Below are 19250 nucleotides of genomic sequence, written 5' to 3'. Positions count from 1 at the left end.
GGTGGGGGGGCACTGGCTTTAGATGAGGGGTGTCAGGTTCTTCTTCCCTTTCTCAAAGTGCATGGGGGGGGGCAACAGTGGTGAGCGCCAAGAAAAGAGTGGCGTGAGGTTTGGGGGTGTGTCTGCGAAAGGGATGGGCTTGAATCAGCTGATTGAGAGATCTGGAGCAGATATTTTTCCAATGAGCACATTGGTAGATCTGTACATTGCCCGCCCAGTGTCACCCTGCCATAACATATCCTCTTTTATCCCCGCTTCGGACACGCCATCACTCAGTTGCCAAATTTCCCCTAACCACACCTTCGCTGCTAACTCAGGTACAGGCCAGATTTAGGGTCCACCTGTTGCCTTCCCGAGGACGGTTAAGCTTTGTTCTGTGCAACAGAGGGGGAAGGGTTTGTGGAAAAGGGCAAGCTTTGGTTTGTGACCTCTTTGGCATGTGTTCTAAAATAGAAAAGGGATTTATGGCTGTAGGGAAGACAGACAATGGCAACCAGAGTGGTGAGGACGAGCCCCTTTTTGCTTCCCTGCAGAAGTGTTGAGTCATAGTCGCTGGCATTTCATTCAGACTCAAGTTCACCTGAGGACCAACACCTGTGCAGCCGTATTACTTCATCTCTCATACACTCTGCAAGTTATACTTCATAGAATTATAGTCAAAATGTGATCATGTAACTTTATATGTCAAATGTTGCACCAAGCAAAGTGAAGAGATGCACCACAGGGTTTCTCTTTTGTAGCTACATAAGAGTTAATCACTTCCTACTGATCAGTTTTATTTTGCAACATTCTCCAAAAAGGTAGCCTTGAAACTAAATTTGACTCTGGAATCTTAACTCGCTCCTTTTAACTTTTATGCATCTTTTGACAATCATTATTAAAAAAAAGAAGCAGATCTCATTCTTGTCTTCCAGTTTTCGTCTTCCTCCTCCTGTCACCATCAGTCAGAGTACTTAAGGGCAAAAGAGCTTCCTGTCTTGACTCGACCTCTGCTGCAGGATCTCAAGATCAGCCTACTAGGCCACTTGGACTAAAGTACCCTCTCCACCTCCCCTCCCCTACACAGAGAGGCGTGCATGTGGGTGTACGGGTGTCACTCTAGCCCAGCTGAGCGGAGACAACACAAAGTTCAAAGAAGAGAGGACACACTGCAGGATAGGACTCACCAGGATCATCTTTTTGTTTATTCTGGATTTACTTTCTCCAATGTTTGGTGCCTAAATTTTGGTGCCCAAATTTTAGAAGTTTAAGTCGGGGCTTGTTATCCTTTAGAGGGAGTTTCACGTGTCTTTATTTGGCACCAGACGCATCTGTCATCGACTTGTACTGGGTGCCTGGAGCTGCCAAAGTCATGCCGGCCGGGTTTCAGCAACTTGGAGGGGAGGTAAATTTTTTCCTTGAGAGCTTTTCATAACCTGCAATAAAACTTTTTTTTTTTTTAACGAGAAGCTATGTTTCATGAAACCTTTTTTGATGCTATGCAGGTATTTGGGTTCTTTTTTATTTGGTGAGCTTTTATGCAGTGTTACATAAAGACTGGACTGTGAAAGAACATGCATGCTATGCTGAATAGCTATCAGCCTAATTTAATACAACACATTTTGGAAGTGTAAACTTAATAATTTGATGTAAAAACTATACAAAAACTAATGAATATATAAAATTAGATTCTGAATTTGTCATGAATCAAAGGTCCATATTCTTTTTATTCAAGGGCCAATATATATGTATATGCTTCCCAACAGCCATATATATATATATATATATATGTGTGTGTGTGTGTGTGTATATATGTATATGTATATATATATATATATATATATATATATATATATATATATATATATATATATATATATATATATATATAGAGAGAGAGAGAGAGAGAGAGAGAGAGAGAGAGAGAGAGAAACAATACAATAATTTATTTGTCAGCAGGCAGGAAAGCTAACAACATCAGCTCTGATCAGAGCGAGCTCCGGCCCTTATAGCCGTGAGCAGTGACCTTGTCCAGCCAAATATCCGAGTTTACAGGTCAGTCATCTAGTGCTATGGGTGTGTTATAGGCTACCTAGTTTAACTGGTTCCTTTTCACCACCCACATAAACAACGGCTGAGTTGTATGCTCCCTCCAGCTCTGTTTGAGACATCATTTCTAGGTTAGCTGAATGTTTTAATCATTTTATGTCTATTTAAAATAAGTGTGACACGAAGTGATGGCAACTCTTAAACCTTCTATGAAAACAATGAACAGATGGTAGATTGGTAAGTGATGTCTGTAACAGGGGAGGTTGATGCTACAGGAATATGGGGACTTCTATCGTCCTGAAATATTCCTTAAACATTCAACTTAAAACTGAGAAAAAAATATCATTCTGTCCTTTTAATTACTGAGGCATAACAACATGTTTTATGTTGAAGCTTGATGTACAGATCCAATTATTGTTAAAAAGAAGAAAAAAAACAATGTTAAAAAGCGATGTTGGGACGGTTCAATGAAATACACTTACCTTTAAGTGTAGCAGAGCATAACTGGCTGCCTCAGGTGCTTGAATTGTGTTCTGTTGCAAGGACACACACGCGCGCGCACACACACACACACACACACACACACACATACACACACACACACACACACACACACACACACACACACACACACACACACAAACACACCCACCTACACACACACACACACACACACACAGACACACACACCCATACACACACACACACACCCACACACACACACAAACACACCCACCTACACACACACACACACACATATACACACACACCCCCCCCCCCACACACACACACACACACATACACACACACACAAACACACTTGTTTGGGACATAACAGCACTTATACAGAGAGTGGAAGAAACAGTGTAATAGAAGTATTTAATATTAATTTAAGATAGTTTGTAATACTACATATAAACGAATAATCCAGAATACAATGCAAATAATTTTCAAATTATCTCAATATTTAGTTATAACAAAGTTATGAACATTTACAAGGCAATAAGTGTTTTCCCTCACATTAAAAGTATTACATCCACAAAAAGCCAACATCACAAAAAGTCAAAGTTTAGGGAAATGTTATGAATAATTATGATCTGGAGTATAACAGCATGATGAAATTCATCCTTTTGATGTTAATGCTCAATGCTAAAGACTTTAGTCTTTAGCATTGAGCAGCTAACTCAGTTGTAGTGCGTGAAACTGTTCTGTCAGGCTGAGACACACTTTGTCGAAGGGGAAGCCCTCATCTCACCATGTCGTCCCGTCAGTCACCATATAGACAGGTGCCAGCCGCCTGATGGGAACGTGAAGTTAAAGTTCAGGCGTCATCAGTGAAGAACATGCTGCAGAGATTGTATCTCATTAGAATCACAGTTATATATAGCAGATGTTAGTGAGTGAGGGCTGAAAGCTTAAGCTCTCTTATTATCTGTCATTATTATGTGTACAATAAAAAGCATCACAGACGTCCCTCTATTTTCCCTCCTTCTATTATTCTAAATGTGTTACTTAACTTATTTTATGTGTCCTTACTCCAGACGGTGACTGGAACATTTGTTCTCTCAGTCTTCACTGCCGTCCTGGGATCTCTGGAATTTGGATACAACATCGGTGTCATCAATGCACCACAGAAGGTAAAAACAGAAGCTTTAACTATAAAGATGGTGTTCGAAAGTAGTCAAGAAAAAAACTTAAAATTGGTTCCAATATAATTGAGATATTGAAGTGTAACAGAAATTAGTTTAGTGACATTTAACATGAAGTCTTTTCTGCTGATGCTTGTATTCTGAGTTTTACAAGGTGTTTGAAGACAATATCTGGCCCATATAGTAGTGATGATGTTTAGAAAATAAACTCTGAGAGACGGAAACAACTCCAATCACGTGAAAGTGAAGCAAAGTAAAGGGAAGCACATGAACACCTGATGTGAAAGAAGGGCTCCAGCACAGGCCTGTCAGTTGTGTAAACAGAGCCACTGCACGCTCTTATGGAAACAGAACAAAACACCACATGGAAAAAAAGCAGCTGCTTTCCTTTTGCTAGAGGCGGGAACTTATAATGTCTTTATGCTGTGTTCTGGTTGAAAGTAGTGTAAAAGCTTGGAAACTTACAATAATAATTATTTCATAGCTTCAGATTCATCAGCATAAAAAGACAAGACATCAGCAAGTGAATGGTTTAATGCTAAAGCTAGCTGTTAGCAAGCTAGAAAAAAGCTAGATGCTGTATTAGCTTAGACTTTATTCCTGTCCTATTGTAACATGTGATACTGTAAAATGGGCAAAGTGACAGTAATCTAAAGTTTGGGCAACATCTGATAACTCATTAACTACTGATAACAGCCTACATTAGCATTAAAGCAACGAAGGCTTCTCAAATATTATCTCAAAATATTACTCATTGGTTTCTTTAGTGTAGCGATGGCCATCCCTTTTTTGTAAATCAACCCAGTTTATGCCCAAGAGCTGGAGCTGAGGCCTCGAGCCTCCAAGCAACCAGCTTCAACGTGCCCACCTGTCAGTTAGATCAGCCATGTCCTTAACAACATGTAACTATCCCCCCCTAATGACATGACTTTCCCTAATGACATGACCTCTTGAACCAGGTTGGAAAACGGTCTATTTCAATATAAAATGGACACGTTAGAATATGTGTGTATGGGCTTTTGCAGCCAGCCTCAAGTGGACATCGCAGTTATAAATGTGAAACTACAGTTTCTTGCAATTCCACAAGGGGTGCCGCCGGCATTACAGCCTTGTTAAAAACCATTAACCTAGCAATAGTATTAATTAGAAATGAAAGCCTTTACTTTTCTATCATTCATCCCTAGATAACAGATCTTGAATTTCCCTCTGGATCAATAAAGTATCTGTCTATCTATCTATCTATCTATCTATCTATCTATCTATCTATCTATCTATCTATCTATCTATCTATCTATCTATCTATCTATCTATCTGTCTATCTGTCTATCAATAATATGGCCAAATGTCCCTTCTTTTTCATCTCTGTTCAGATGCTGATCAATCAAAAATCAGGAAAATAATAAAGTTTAGACAGATTTCTAACATTTACAGACAGACAGACAGACAGACAGACAGACAGACAGACAGACAGACAGACAGACAGACAGACAGACAGACAGACAGACAGACAGACAGATGTACTTTATTGATCCCAAACGGAGAAATCGTGGAAAGAAAAGGGAGGGCTGGGTTATTCGATGATTAGTCACATGAAAATGTTTACGAAGCCTTTATAAACATTTTGTTTAAGTATAGCATAGACGATCTAACTTCCTCTGGACATCAAACATGCTCGTGTTGCAGTCACATTTGGTGTTCCAGAATGAGGCACGCTTCAGTACTGCATGTGAGAAATGCAGTGTGTGATTCACGACAGCCTATATTAAGTATGTATCCTGCTCCATATGCAGGTCAATAAAGAAACACATTGCAAATGATCAACATTCTTCCACTGCATTCAGCACATGCATCTGTCATGTTGGAACACGTTCAATCAGAGGGGATTAATGGCCGCAAAGAGCTCGAGCCAAGTCAGGTGAGGGCCTTCAGACACGACTGCTGGTGCATTAAGTTCAAAGAGACTTGAGAACAAAACCAAAGTAGAAGATAGCTTCCTGTTTTTTAATGTGCATGTGATAATTTAATGCACAATTATTGATCATTACAAATAGTTTTCAAAAGAGGCTCCATATATTGGCTGTTTTAATGTGCTTAATAAATCACATTACTCCTTTTATTTAGATGAAATCTTCCTCTGATGAAGAATGTTATCTATTTTATGGGAGGGTTCCTTATTTTATATTCACAGACTTCCTTTATCTGTTGTATCTTATACTATCTCCTCATTTTTGTCTATTTGTGAATCTCAACGTAATTCCAGTTGTTGTTTTACCTCAATGATGATAAATACAAGTTTAATGCCTTTTTCTTGTGCGTTTTTACAGACATCCCCTCCTATTAAACAAGTATTCTATGGTTTTCCTGTCATCTCTGTGTCCTGATCAGATGATTGAGAAGGATTATAATGCAACGTGGATTCAACGGTATGGGGAGCCCATCCCCACAGGGACCCTTACCTCCCTCTGGTCTCTGTCCGTCGCTATCTTCTCCATCGGTGGCATGCTGTCCTCCTTCTGTGTGGGCTTCATCTCTGAGTGGCTGGGCAGGTAGGGGTACAAAATGTACATCAAGATCAGTGTAATCCAGTGCACACCGGGATTATATATTGTTCAGATAGACTTCAAAGTTTAATGCATATAAAACATATGTGCGAACAACGTGTGCCTTTCTCAGGTTCAGTCTTTGTATATATAAGCCATTTTTCTTTTAGGTGCCTATTTTAGTGGTGAAACACAAGAATCTTTCACAGTCTATGATACAGCAAAATACTTCTATAAATCCATCTCAAAAGAAACAATAGAAGCAATATAACATTTCAATGACTGGAATGTCTTATATCATAAAATATATATGTTTGTACTTCTAATGACACCTTATAAAGTCCACACCCTCGTAGACTGTTAGGTGATATATTTCAGCCCGTCATGCAACATCAGCGTCTTCTTTCCACTTTACATGGATCCCAGATCTCCAAAAACGGCTCATCATTCAATGGAAACCTTACCAAGGAAGTTACTTATGGACCTAGTAATCCTCTGCAACCTTAGCTGAGATGTGAAGTGGACTGCAAACTGGCAGCCCACAGCTCCCATTGACTGTTGAGGATTTAAGAAGCTGGCAGTGCTGGCTCAGGAGGGTATGGGTGTAGTGTTCAGCTCAGGTGCACTCAGGACAAGGTCCTTTCATAAAATCAGCGGACAGCGGTATGTCTGATTGGAGCTGCAGTGCCGTGACCTCTGGGGTCAACATGATTCAGATGTAAGCCGTGTCTCTAGTGTGCAGACAGGGTTCATTTTAAACAGTAGATCTTATAGTTTGGTGGGTTACAGAGAAAATAAAAGACACTCTCAGCAGTCTATTTTTATAAAGAAAAAGAATAAAAAAGGTCTAAAGAATAATACAGAAGATAAATATGATCTATTCTTGCTTAAATCATTGTTTAATATATGCACCAGATTGATTTTTATTTAAATCACACGTACCCTAAGGCACATCATCTAAGAATGCCCTTTATATGACTGTAGAAAACATTGTATATCTGGTTGTCAAACTTTTCAATGAAAAATAAACTGGGTGTTTTTATGACGAGTTGACGTACTCTGAAAAAAGTAAAATGAAGAAAATTTTTGCTGTGTGATAATTAACAGGTTCAAACGGTCATTACAAACTATATTTTAATATTATATAATATTTTAAGTCTAAAAGCATGTGATAAGAGGATATGTACTTTATTGATGCTGATTGTTGAGTTTAAAAATACAGGTAGCCTTACCACCCCATCTATGCTGTAGTCAATGTGTTTCTCAGGGGAAACACTGAAGGGTAATTGTCCAATAATAATTTCATGGATAAAGTAAGAACTGAAGCAACTGACACTGCCCTCTAGAGGTCAATGTTTTCGTGGGTTTTCTCAGTAGTAAACATCCAGGCAACAGTTTCAATTTAACTTCACTTAAATCTATGAGGGGAATTGTTGGAAATAAAAATTAACTGTCAGATATCGTCACCCTCAATATTTGTACAATAACATTGTGATCCATGCTCTGTATGTATGATGTTACTGTGTGAACTAAATCAGAGGCTCCCTAAGTGGGGGTCACTCACCACCAAGACAGGGTCACATGACGCCTTCCAAAAAAACCACTACAGAATGTCTGAATCCTTTAATATTGTAATATTGTTTATAATAACATTCCAGTCATTTACAGAAGCAATAGTAATTTGTATGTTGACCAATATAGGTGCTGAAAGTTGAGTTAAATTGCTGGTCTCAACTGTCTGGAATCAAATAGTCTAATATTATATTTTATATAATTTTATATTATAATCTTATCTCGGATTTAAAGCGAAACTGAGAAACTTATAAAGTGTCTTGATTGTGTATTTTTCCCAGGAGGAAAGCCATGCTTGTAAACAATGTGTTTGCCTTCATGGGCGGGAGTCTAATGGGGATGTCCAAGTTGTGTAGCTCCTTTGAAATGATGATCCTCGGACGCTTTATTATTGGGGCCTACTGTGGTGAGCAATCCACTTTTTTACTTTCTCTACTTTATTTTAAAATCACAAGAAATTCAAATTCAGAGTATTCTTTGTTTATTATTATTCTTTGTTTATTATTATTCTTTGTTCTTCGTTTCTTCTGTATAACAAGTGCTTGATGTTTACGTCTCCTCTCCTATTTTTCCTATTTTCAGGCTTGGCATCAGGTTTGACACCGATGTACGTGGGTGAGATTTCTCCTACAAGTCTGCGAGGGGCCCTCGGCACGTTACACCAACTGGCTATAGTCACTGGTATTCTCATAGCACAGGTTTGAAACCACATTACTATAGTAGGAATCATAGGCGTTTTTAAATGTAGAATTTCACAATATAAATGCATATTATAAAAGTTATCCTTCACCTCTCAAAAGCACCTTCTCCTCTTCATTATTGTCTGTGTAGCTGAATTCCACTTTTCGTACATTAGTCCTCTTTCCTTCGTCTCCATATTCTGCAATATCAACAAAGATGGGTGTTTTGTCGTCATAGTTTTGAAAGCTTTTTCTGAATGTTTTTTTGATTTGAAGTAAAATCTTGTGTACTCACACTGGGTCTGTCTCCTGGTGCAGGTTCTGGGTCTGGAGGTGTTACTGGGCAGTGAGGACTTGTGGCCTGTCCTGATGGGTTTAACAGTCTTACCAACTGTCCTTCAGATGGCTCTTCTGCCGTTTTGCCCTGAGAGCCCGCGTTTTCTCTACATCGTCCGCAGCCAAGAGCACCATGCCAAACGAGGTGAGGGTGGCTGAATTGCTGCGGACTGGATTTAATCTTTTGAATAAGCTTTTTGCCATGAATAACAAAAACCTAATTTCTCACCCTTTTTTGGTTAATTTTTACAACGTTGAAACTTAAACCCTGATATTATATGTATGTCAATATAATCATCAGTCATTAGAGGAGCGGTATACTGTAAGAGACTTGTCCAAAGCATTTTATTGGCACTATATTTTAACCCCTCTCCATGTCTCACGAGCCCCCATGGGGTCCTAATCACCCCTTTAGGAACATTAGAGTCTGGTGAAGGCCTGGACCCCTCAGACATTTGACAACGTGGTGCAGAATTTTTGAACTCATGTTGGATCAACATATAAAGCTACATTACATATATAGCTTTTAAATGTACATGTAAAAGTGGGTGTGACCATTTTTACACATAGGAGTTTTTTTTTGTTTTTTTTTGTAAAACAAACATTCATAATTGGATTCAGAATCCTAAAGAAGCCCCAGTGTGACCCCTCACGAGGTCCCAGGCACCCCGCCTTTCAGCAGCTCTGATGGATTTTCCTACATGAGAAATACATGCGTTAAAAACACCTTTAAGAAGAAATTTATTGGTAAGGAATTTAATTACCAGATTGGCTTGATAACGTTCCCTCACTACATTTCAGCTTTAGTCTGAAAGTGTAGCTAAGGAATATTAAGCCATCCTAATAGTGACGGGAACAAAGTTTTTCTAAGGTGCATGAGGATCTTATAAAGACTTCAATCATCTGTCCTTACAACATAGTCACAGGAACTTTTCTATGACACACTGACCTCTCACTTCTTCCTTTGGCAGGTCTGAGGAGGTTAACAGGCAAACAGGAGGTGGGTGACATGCTGGCAGAGATGAAGGAGGAGAAGAGAAAGATGGACATGGAGAGGAAGGTGTCCATCCTGGAGCTCTTCCGCTCTCCTCTCTACAGACAGCCCATCATCATCTCCATCCTGCTGCAGCTCTCACAGCAGCTCTCTGGAATCAATGCTGTAAGTCAGGGGGCTCCATTTAAACCTGAAAGAGAAAACTGGAAGCTCTTTAAAGATAAACTGAATCACAGCAGTATAATATTGATCTGTTTACCCCTCTGGACAGATTTTCTACTATTCTACTAGTATCTTCAGTAAGGCCGGAGTCCAGAGTCCAGTGTATGCCACCATAGGAGCGGGCGTGGTCAACTGTGCCTTCACTGTGGTCTCGGTCAGTCCTACATGTCTTTATCTTGGCCTTTCATTTGCTCCTCCTCCCTGTTAAAAAAAGTTTAATCTCTAAATTGAGATCAGTTAAGATGTCAGTCCTGTAATGTTGCAAAGGCTGCATTTATTACTGTTTAACATTGTTATCAAAGAGCAGATTAGATAACAAGTCGGGTTGGACCTCTTTTCTTTCAACTTTAAACCTTTACCTTTATTTGTTAGGAACCATGTGCAATTAAAACAACATTCCCTTATGGCATCACATTTTAAATAAGGGGATTACAGTGAATGCGCCACAGAAGGTACAAACAAAAGCGTTGACTACAAAGATGGTGTTGGAAAGTAGCCAAAAAAACAAACTTAAAATTGGTTCCAATATAATTGAGATATTAAAGTGTAACAGAAGTTTAGTGACATTCAACTGGAAGTCTTTTCTTCATCCTCACATAGACTACTCAAGGTGCATGGGAATAAAATCAAACTACCTCTCAGTTTCTTCATTTTCTTATTTTTTATTCTCTACATTATAATAACAGCTTTTCCTGATCGAGAGGATGGGTCGGCGGACGCTACACATGCTTGGACTTGCTGGGATGTGCGTCTGTGCCATCATAATGACCATGGCTCTTGCTTTGCTGGTGAGGTCTCCAGAGATTTTGAGTCTCCTCTGATACGGACACTTTGTGTACGCGACTCTTAACTCTAACATCTCTCCCACCTCATAGGAAAGTGTTCCTTGGATGAGCTACATTAGTATGCTGTCCATATTTGGCTTTGTGGCTTTCTTTGAGATTGGACCAGGTCCCATTCCCTGGTTCTTTGTCGCCGAGCTGTTCTCTCAGGGTCCAAGGCCGGCTGCCATGGCTGTGGCCGGCTTTTCCAACTGGACGGCCAACTTCATCATTGGCATGTGTTTCCAATATGTTGCTGTAAGTATATTTGACCTCAAATGGATATTGCATATGTCTCAGGAATGTCTTTTTCTGCCTCAAACATCTGATCTTCTCTGATTACGTCTTTTCTAGGACCTTCTGGGACCATATGTCTTCCTGATCTTTGCTGCACTCCTCCTCTTCTTCCTCGTCTTCACATTCTTCCGAGTGCCAGAGACGCGGGGCAAGACCTTCGACCAGATCGCAGCTAATTTCCAGCATCACTCAGCGAGAGGAATGATGGACATGGACCTGGATTTGGACCTGGACCTGGACAAGCCTAGCACCGAGTTGGACTATTTGGGAGATGAAAGCATCAACTGAAGAACGGGACATCGAACAGCTTGGGTTTAACCGACTCCAAACTTATATTTTCAGATATGTATATTGAGGTCAAGTATTGTATTCATATATTGTGGTGCCTAAGCAGTGTTAAAGATTTTTTGGAATTGCCTGTTGCTGGCACCACTGCAATGTGAGGTTAACTGTAACGATTTGAGCTTTGAAAAAGGCCAAATACTTGAGTGGATTCATTGAGGACTATTGTTTGAAGGAATAAGATGCACATGAGAAAGAAAAGGTCTGGACTGTTGGGGGCATTGACTGCCAATATGGTAAGATTATATTCCATGGTGATGCATTCAGTTGCAATTGATTGAGGTGGAGAGACTTTGGAATTCCTGCACTTTAACTAGAGTGAAAAAAACACAAGGATATACTTTATATTATATGCCGGCATTATGTTAAGTATTCTTGCCTTTTTGTACCTAAGCTGGGAGCATTGTGGATGTGGAAACCCAGCTGAATTCAACATTAAACTGGAGGCTAAATATTTTAAATACAGGATTTTGGAAAGCTATGGAAGACCCATATTTAAGTAGTTATGAATTGTGGAATTGGTTTTCAAGCCTTTCCAATAAACTGTAACTCATCTGGGTATAAACTTTACATCGTTTTTGTGGAAACGTGTAATATCTCACTATTATCCTAAAGTTTAATTTAAAAAAAGCAACTTTTCTTGTCCTTCAGCAAAACATTGGAGAGAAAACTTGTTTCAAATCTTAGTATCACAAAGTTTCAATACTGAAACTCCAGTGCTGAATCTGTGCAGACAACAGGACATTAATCAGTCCCAATGACAACTGTTGATGTTCCTTTAACGTTTAAAACAAAAAAACACCTTCAGACCAAACTGGCTCTTCCATCCTGTTGTGTTCCCAGCTTAACCCCATGCAAAGTGCCGTCACTCACTGAATATTTTTCTGATCATGACACTCACTGCACATCGTGCAGAAACACTACATTCAAAGAAACATTTGTTAGTACTGTGTGTACATGCATTTTTTTTTCAGTTGTTGACATTGAGGGCATGAGGTTTAAAAGTATCAATTCTGTATGCACTCCAGTTTGTGTTTTGTTTCGGAAAACAAAATGTTGAAACAAGTGAAAGAGGTGCAAACAAAAGGGCGGACTGTAGAATAGAACATGTTGATTTTATCTCTTAAGGTCAAGCATTGGGGTTGTGTGATTTCTTGCCATTTGTATTGCTTGTGGTCTGCTCTTTATTGGTGTAGTTTCAGCACCCTCTGAGGATTTATATTGCGGTCAGAAAGGACCCGTCATTTGCATAGAGTGATTACTGATGGTGTGGTCATGTGACTAAAATCATTTAAGTACTGTAAATAATAAGATGTAAAACACCAGCGAAGGCCTTCTTTAATTTCACATTCATACTCTAAACTGTGTGCCATGCAAACAATGTTAAAAAGAAAATACACTGCAGCTATAACAAGTCACGAAATAAGCACAGACTCCTGAGATTTGCACACATGATTTATTATTCAGCATTTAAGTCCTGACATTGCACATAATCCCCTCCAAAGAAAAGCACACGCATAAAAGTACAACAAAAATATAACACTTCTTTATTTATCTATCCTCAACTGAGGACATGAAGGGAGTAGTAGACTTAAGGTGGTAAAGGAACTAAACTGACTCCCATAATGCACCACCAACTTCACACCTGCTTGGTTTTCCCCTCTTCAACCAAATTAAAAAAAGTTAAATAAAAAACAAGGCTGGTTCCTCTTTTAACTACTCTGTGTCCCGTAATTAGGCAACTAAAGCAAAATAGATTTAAAAGGGGGGTTGGAATAACTGGGCTACCAAGCAGATGTCATTTCTTTCCCATTTCTCTTTTTTTAAAGATGTACTTTTAAATTTCTAAATATGTACCCTCCTACCACTTGCATGCTGTCCCCGTCCTCCCTACCTCAACCCTCTCCAAATGTCAGTGTCTAGACAGATAAGACAAAACAAAAATGAGAGGGGAGGGGACGGAGAGGGGATGACAGGGAGACAGGGTGGGTTGGAGGATGGGGAGGGGAGAGCAGTGCATGTGTTCTGAAATAGTCCAGTCCTCCAACCCTAGGACCTACGAAGACAAAGACAACAAATAGAGAAAACACAAAATGTGACGCAGGGAGAAGACGTTAAAGAAAACACAAAAAGACTCCTAAAAGTTCAATAAAGATTCAATTAAAAATCGTTGCTCTGCATAAAACTCCTGCTGTCCCTTATATGCTGTCATTCCACCTTAATACACCTTATAAGGAGCATTATGACAGAGCTGCGCATGTCTGTCATCCTGCTCCCTGTGAGAGATAGTGCAACCTTACATCCTAACATCTCCCACCCTGCCTGACCACTGTAGTGTGGGGTCCCCACCTCTTGCCAAGGGTCACGTGACTGTCCTCTTGCTGGCGTCACTCTGTTGATGCTGGGACTGTCGATGCAGCGCCCTGCTGAGCGTAGGGAGAAGTGTCAATTTTTTTTGTTGAAATCTACATCAAACAAATTCAGGGAAATGAACATCAACACATGCAGCAGGTGAGGAAGCTTACCTCTGTTGTTTTGGGCGTTTTGGGAGAGGTTTTTGGAGACACCTTTGGCGATTTTGTTGTGGATTTAAGGTCGGCTGGTTTTGAGGTCTGAGGGGGCGTACCAGGGTCTGATGCAGACTTCTCTGTATCATTCTGCAATATGTGAGTGCAAGAAGAATTAGATATATCGTAGTTAAAAGAAGGAGAACTTTCAGGAGAGTTCTTAAAACCACTAATTAACATCAGGCGTGACTAAAAAAACAGTCAAAGCCCTGACAATGAGCTCGAAAGGGCCTCATATCAATCTCATAGTCCAACACCTGCTTGTAGATTTGTCTGTAAATCATGACTCATAACCTATCTTGGTATAAACTTATTCATTCTGCAGAAAGATGTTGGTACAAATTCCAACTTTTTTTTTTATTGTTCTCATACTGGTCAAGCTCCTCTTGTCTGTCAAACAGTTTGAGATCAGTCACACCACTCCCAGCTCACCAAAGCTGTTCATTGCAATGCATGATGGTAGATGGGGCTTTGCTAGTGACCATAATCTGTGCATTTCTTTTCACAATGCATTGTAGAATACAAAGAGTGCATTATATGGGTGTGATTATGCTCACAAGTTTAAAATGGTGTATTCCCGACATAGTAACTTGTGATTTCGTATGCAGGCGTCATGTGACTTAAGGACCTGGACAGCTCCTTTGTAAACCGTATGTAGTCAAACACAATAAACAGGCTTTTAACCTTTTTTTTTTTTTATTAATTCACTGCAGATTTTTGTGCATTTAGAAAACATCCAAGAAGCTCATCCGTCAGTTCATCAACCATATACATACTCACTTTGGAGGTAGAGGACTCGGAGTTCCTTTGCCTACGGCGTCTAGACTGGCGACGTTGTTTCTGGCCCTCTGCCATTTCTCCGTTTGTTTGGGGGGCCTCAGAGACCTCCTGCTTCACCTGGTCTTGCTCCTGGCTGTCTTCTGGTGCAGCCTGCTGGCCATCTGTAGCGTGTTCAGGAGGTGGGCGAGGGCGGAACGGCCTGTCAATTTAAAAAAAAAAAAAAAAAAATCTCTCAATCTTAGCCAATACAGAAATCAAAATGCCAATGATCTCTGATTTGGTAGGTTACCTGCGGTATGGTCGCCAAAATCTACGCTGTTGAGGTCGCTGTGTTTGTTCTCCATCTTCGTTTTGCTCTTCAGCTTCACCCTGAGAAAGAGACAAAACCTCAACCTTCTTAATCCTTAAATACTTTAATTCATAACCTGTCCCAAACCTAAACTATAAAACGAGCTTGCCTAACAAAAAAAAGTGGTTCTCCTGTTGAGCTTTAACAGAATTATGATAGAAGACATGAATGCTCTACCAATGAAAACCTCCCTTTGACTTGTAATTTTAAGTCACACAAGTTGTGATTTTCCCATAAGCGGTTCTTCTGCTTCAGCTTACGTCTTCGGGTCGTGGTCTGCGAGGCCTCCGTCGGCGCTGCTGGGGCCTTGGTACGCCATTCTCCCCCGATCCCTCACCTTCGCCATTTGCGGCTTGGCCATCAGCCGGTTTGTTCTGGTCATCAGGCGGAGGGCTGCGTGGGAAGAATCGACGGCGGAAACGGCGTTTGTTAGGAGCATAGCGGCTGCCTTTGACTGGAACACCGCCTGGACCAGTTACGTTGGCAGCTTCAGAGCCCTGTGGGACACCAAAAGGGGCAAGAACTATAAAATGTATATAAAACTCGCAGTCAATCAGTTTAGGTAATGACACACTTTAAAAGCATTAACAAAGTCCTACCTTGGCTGCTTCAATCACATCAAACTCTACGACCTCCCCATCCCCCACACTGCGGAGGAATTTCCTAGGATTGTTCTTCTTTATAGCAGTCTGAGGATAAATATTATCATATACAGGTTCAATCAAATCATAAAACAGTCAAGAAATGCACCTTTCCTTACCTGATGAACAAATACATCTTCTTTGGTATCATTTCTAAGAGGGAAAAAAAGACAGTTAAGCAAAGTAGGTTCATATGGATTTTAATGAGTAAAATTGAATCAAACTCATTTAAAACTGTGATTGATGAAACATTACCGGTTTATGAAGCCATATCCATTTCTCACATTGAACCATTTCACTGTGCCCTGGACCAATGTGGCTACAAAAACCGGAAACGCATGATTAAATGTGTGTCCCAGAAACATCTCACACACCATGACTTGTCATATCCTCAGTCAGGGAACATAATACAGGTTACTGTTATCTTGCTCGTATCAATGTTGGCCAAGAATTGTGAGCCGTGTGTCAATCATTAACAGTAAGACTTTGAAACCAGGGCAGAAGTGTGCTACGAGGGCCTGGGGCTGCTTAACAACAATTAAGGAAACGCGTATTTTACTTATGAAAATGTTACAAATACAAGACACGTATTTACAAACCAAAAGAGGACCGAAAAATCGTTTAAACGCGTTTAATTGGCACGTTGGATTGCAAACCAATTAATTAGCACCTGTGATGACCAGCGCGCGCACGTCCCAAATGCAGCGCGCGACGACAAAATAAAAACTTAATTCCAAGTTAATTAATTACACAAACACAGACAAACACTCGAAACACTAAGGATTGCATCTTTTAGTATGGACAAGACTATTTTTTCAAGTAGGACGCTGAAAGTGTAAATCTCAACCCTGAAAGAAACCATTCCGGTTATCTTACTGACCTACTTTATTTTCACACTATCATAAACATAATACGTTTTAACTATCTCAACAATACACGTTATATAACCAATATTTGCTTTGATAGTGGAAATAATAATTACTCTATAAAAATGTGTAAACTCAGGACACGTGTTGGTAAAAGCACCTGAAAAGTAGTTTCAGAGGAGACCATGTTTGAGCGTCAAATTTGAAACACAAAATATATTTTCGCAAAAAGTTTGTCACACAGCTGACAAAAATGCATTTCGAACTATTTTAGCAACAAGAGTTTAATCTCACCCACATCGCCAACATGTATAGGCTATTTCCTATACCTAAACCTTTTTTTGTTCCATATTACCCACCTATGATTTTTCTTTCTGGCTGTGGCTTGTCTTCTACGGGAGCCGATGGAGGAGCGCTCTGCACCTCGGTGTCGGTCATGCTCGCTGTTGGATTACTTCACTTTTACTACGGAGTCCCCTCCCTCTTGCTCTTTCCGATACTTTTCTTCTTCTTCTTCTTCTTTGAAGATGCGTGGTGGTTGGCATGCATGATGTCACATAACTGCCCCCTCTTGGACAAAGGCTAGTCCTACTCGATGTTCTCAAATGAATCTGTCATCTTCAGTGCAATACAACTACATATTTTTTACATCCTGCAGTCCCACATCTTTTGCCATATAATTCCCAGTCCAACCTAAACTGTCTTGTCTTTATCGGTACTATGAGTGAAACCCTTCAAATCTTAAATTAACTAACACAGTTGTGATGTGCAATATGAACTTACAGTAGGCCTACAGGTATTTAAAGTAAAGGTATACTAGTTCTGCCCCTGTGAATGATAAACAGAAGTTAAACTATTGATTTAATTGCATCAGTTGCAATGTTAAATATAGTTGTATTAAATTCAGTCATCGTTTTTAAACAATGTTAGTCAATTTTAGTCCAATTTTTACCAGTTGAAATGTCACAAGATAGACCTGATCATGATCAGTTCTTTAGACGACTGTTTTCAGGACATGGCCTGTACTTGTTTACTGGATTCAGCTGACAGGTTTTGGTTGCGGCCATGGGACAACTAGAGACAAACATTAGTTGAGTTGATGAGCATAGTGAGGCCTATAAGGTGAACTCAGTAAGGGGATAGTGAAAATTCACATCAATCTATTAAATTTTTAATGGGCCATTATCCAGTTATGGCAAAAAAAAAACAAAAAAAACATTTTACTTCAACAAGACTGTCTGTTACATTGTTGAGTAGACGATATTGATCGTTAGTTCTTTGCATTCGATCTTGAAGAGATCTGCTCAAAATGCCATGATACTTTTAGTTTTTGTCGTTTTGCTAGAGGAGCTCACTATAACTATGGTGTTCAGGATTTAAATGGTGCTTCATTTGACACAGGATTAAGGGAGTAAAAACCAAAAATCCCCTCATAGTTATTGTATCTGTGCCTTTAACTACAGCCCTCTGCACATGGGTCAATGGAGTCGAGTGTCACTGCACTAAATTTAACCCAGCATAACTACGAACTGCCAAGTTCAATGAAACCATTTGGTGTTCACAGAAGCTGCTGGTCTGTGGACAGAAAAGAGGGTTCTAATGAGAAGTGTAATTATAAGTAGCAAAGCGAATTAAATACATTGACAGGATGGCAGCATTGTAGGCCTACAGTGAATTAAGAAATACATGAAATGGAAAATATAAATAAAAAGATGGACTTTGGTTCATTGAATGTGAGTCCTGTACACACTCTGATTTCAGTGCACTGAATGTGAGTCCTGTACACACTCTGATTTCAGTGCACTGAATGTGAGTCCTGTACACACTCTGATTTCAGTGCACTGAATGTGAGTCCTGTACACACTCTGATTTCAGTGCACTGAATGTGAGTCCTGTGGAGTGCATGTGCTCCAACAGCTCCCTGCGAAGTTAAATACTAATACAGAAGAGCCGTGTGGTCCATGCTGCACTAGAAAGAAAATCTGAGCATGCGCATAATATGTCAAACTGCTGAGGTTTGTTTCATGGGCAGTCGGATGAAAGCAACATCAATTTCAGGGAAGTTAGTCAAGAGAAGACCGGTTTTAACCTTCAAAGTAAAAGCACATGACAACGACGTCAGCTCTTGGAAGTAATTCAACTCTTGCATGCTTTTTATTGAAGTAAACTTTATACTACACTTTGAAACATAATGACATATCTACATGGAAGACATTTCAGTTTCTAAAATGCATTTATATCTACATTCTAGTATTGTTATTTTACACTGTATTGCTGTAATTAACTATATTCAATCTATATTTCACAGTGGTTTACCACACATCAGCCACATTATAAAATGCAGATTTGCTTATAACTCGTTCATCACTTTCTCTTGTAACCAGTGAAATATGAATCTGCTGGGTGCGGTATACCAGCACAATACTTACAAGCCAAACAATCTACAGTATTATTATTTAACTGCATTAAGATCACCTGCCTGGAGTTATATATATTTTACAAAGTCACAGTGATGCTGTAGTATTTTATATCAGCACTCATAGAAAACATCTTTTGCAATTGGATT

At 39.7% G+C, this 19250-nt stretch overlaps 2 protein-coding genes across 2 annotated transcripts; one reads left to right on the top strand and one right to left on the bottom strand.

The window, feature by feature from the left end:
* The first annotated feature begins 1162 nt into the window (after positions 1–1162).
* Positions 1163–12802, top strand: LOC306841772 (solute carrier family 2, facilitated glucose transporter member 4-like). Its single transcript, XM_079371737.1, has 11 exons — positions 1163–1384; positions 3570–3665; positions 6063–6223; positions 8071–8195; positions 8372–8487; positions 8788–8950; positions 9777–9964; positions 10071–10175; positions 10708–10809; positions 10897–11100; positions 11197–12802. The coding sequence occupies exons 1-11, from the start codon at positions 1352–1354 to the stop codon at positions 11425–11427; spliced, it is 1524 nt and encodes a 507-aa protein (XP_079227863.1). The 5' UTR covers positions 1163–1351; the 3' UTR covers positions 11428–12802.
* Positions 12803–12918: 116 nt separating this feature from the next.
* Positions 12919–17256, bottom strand: LOC306841774 (Y-box-binding protein 2-A-like). Its single transcript, XM_079371740.1, has 10 exons — positions 17044–17256; positions 16074–16137; positions 15938–15971; positions 15777–15866; positions 15438–15674; positions 15118–15197; positions 14829–15027; positions 14007–14138; positions 13831–13904; positions 12919–13537 (listed from the first exon to the last, which is right to left on the bottom strand). Exons 1-9 carry the CDS (start codon positions 17120–17122, stop codon positions 13869–13871), a joined length of 951 nt encoding a protein of 316 aa, XP_079227866.1. The 5' UTR covers positions 17123–17256; the 3' UTR covers positions 12919–13537; positions 13831–13868.
* Between the last annotated feature and the right edge of the window lie 1994 nt (positions 17257–19250).

The sequence above is a fragment of the Symphodus melops genome, assembly GCF_947650265.1.
Source record: "Symphodus melops genome assembly, chromosome: 20".
Classification (NCBI taxonomy): Eukaryota; Metazoa; Chordata; class Actinopteri; order Labriformes; family Labridae; genus Symphodus; species Symphodus melops.
The sequence above is the reverse complement of the archived record's forward strand: the minus strand, read 5'-3'. Positions and strand labels throughout refer to the sequence as shown.

What these genes read in the sequence shown, in the direction of transcription:
- LOC306841774 (XM_079371740.1), bottom strand. Translation starts at nt 17,122, where the DNA reads ATGACCGACACCGAGGTGCAGAGCGCTCCTCCATCGGCTCCCGTAGAA. An exon ending in GGATATGGCTTCATAAACCG is followed by an intron (nt 15,972 to 16,073) that starts GTAATGTTTCAT and finishes TTTCCCTCTTAG; the next exon opens with AAATGATACCAAAGAAGATG. An exon ending in CCGAGTCCTCTACCTCCAAA is followed by an intron (nt 14,139 to 14,828) that starts GTGAGTATGTAT and finishes CACATATTGCAG; the next exon opens with AATGATACAGAGAAGTCTGC.
- LOC306841772 (XM_079371737.1), top strand. Translation starts at nt 1,352, where the DNA reads ATGCCGGCCGGGTTTCAGCAACTTGGAGGGGAG. An exon ending in TATTATTGGGGCCTACTGTG is followed by an intron (nt 8,196 to 8,371) that starts GTGAGCAATCCA and finishes TCCTATTTTCAG; the next exon opens with GCTTGGCATCAGGTTTGACA. An exon ending in GTGCCTTCACTGTGGTCTCG is followed by an intron (nt 10,176 to 10,707) that starts GTCAGTCCTACA and finishes TTATAATAACAG; the next exon opens with CTTTTCCTGATCGAGAGGAT.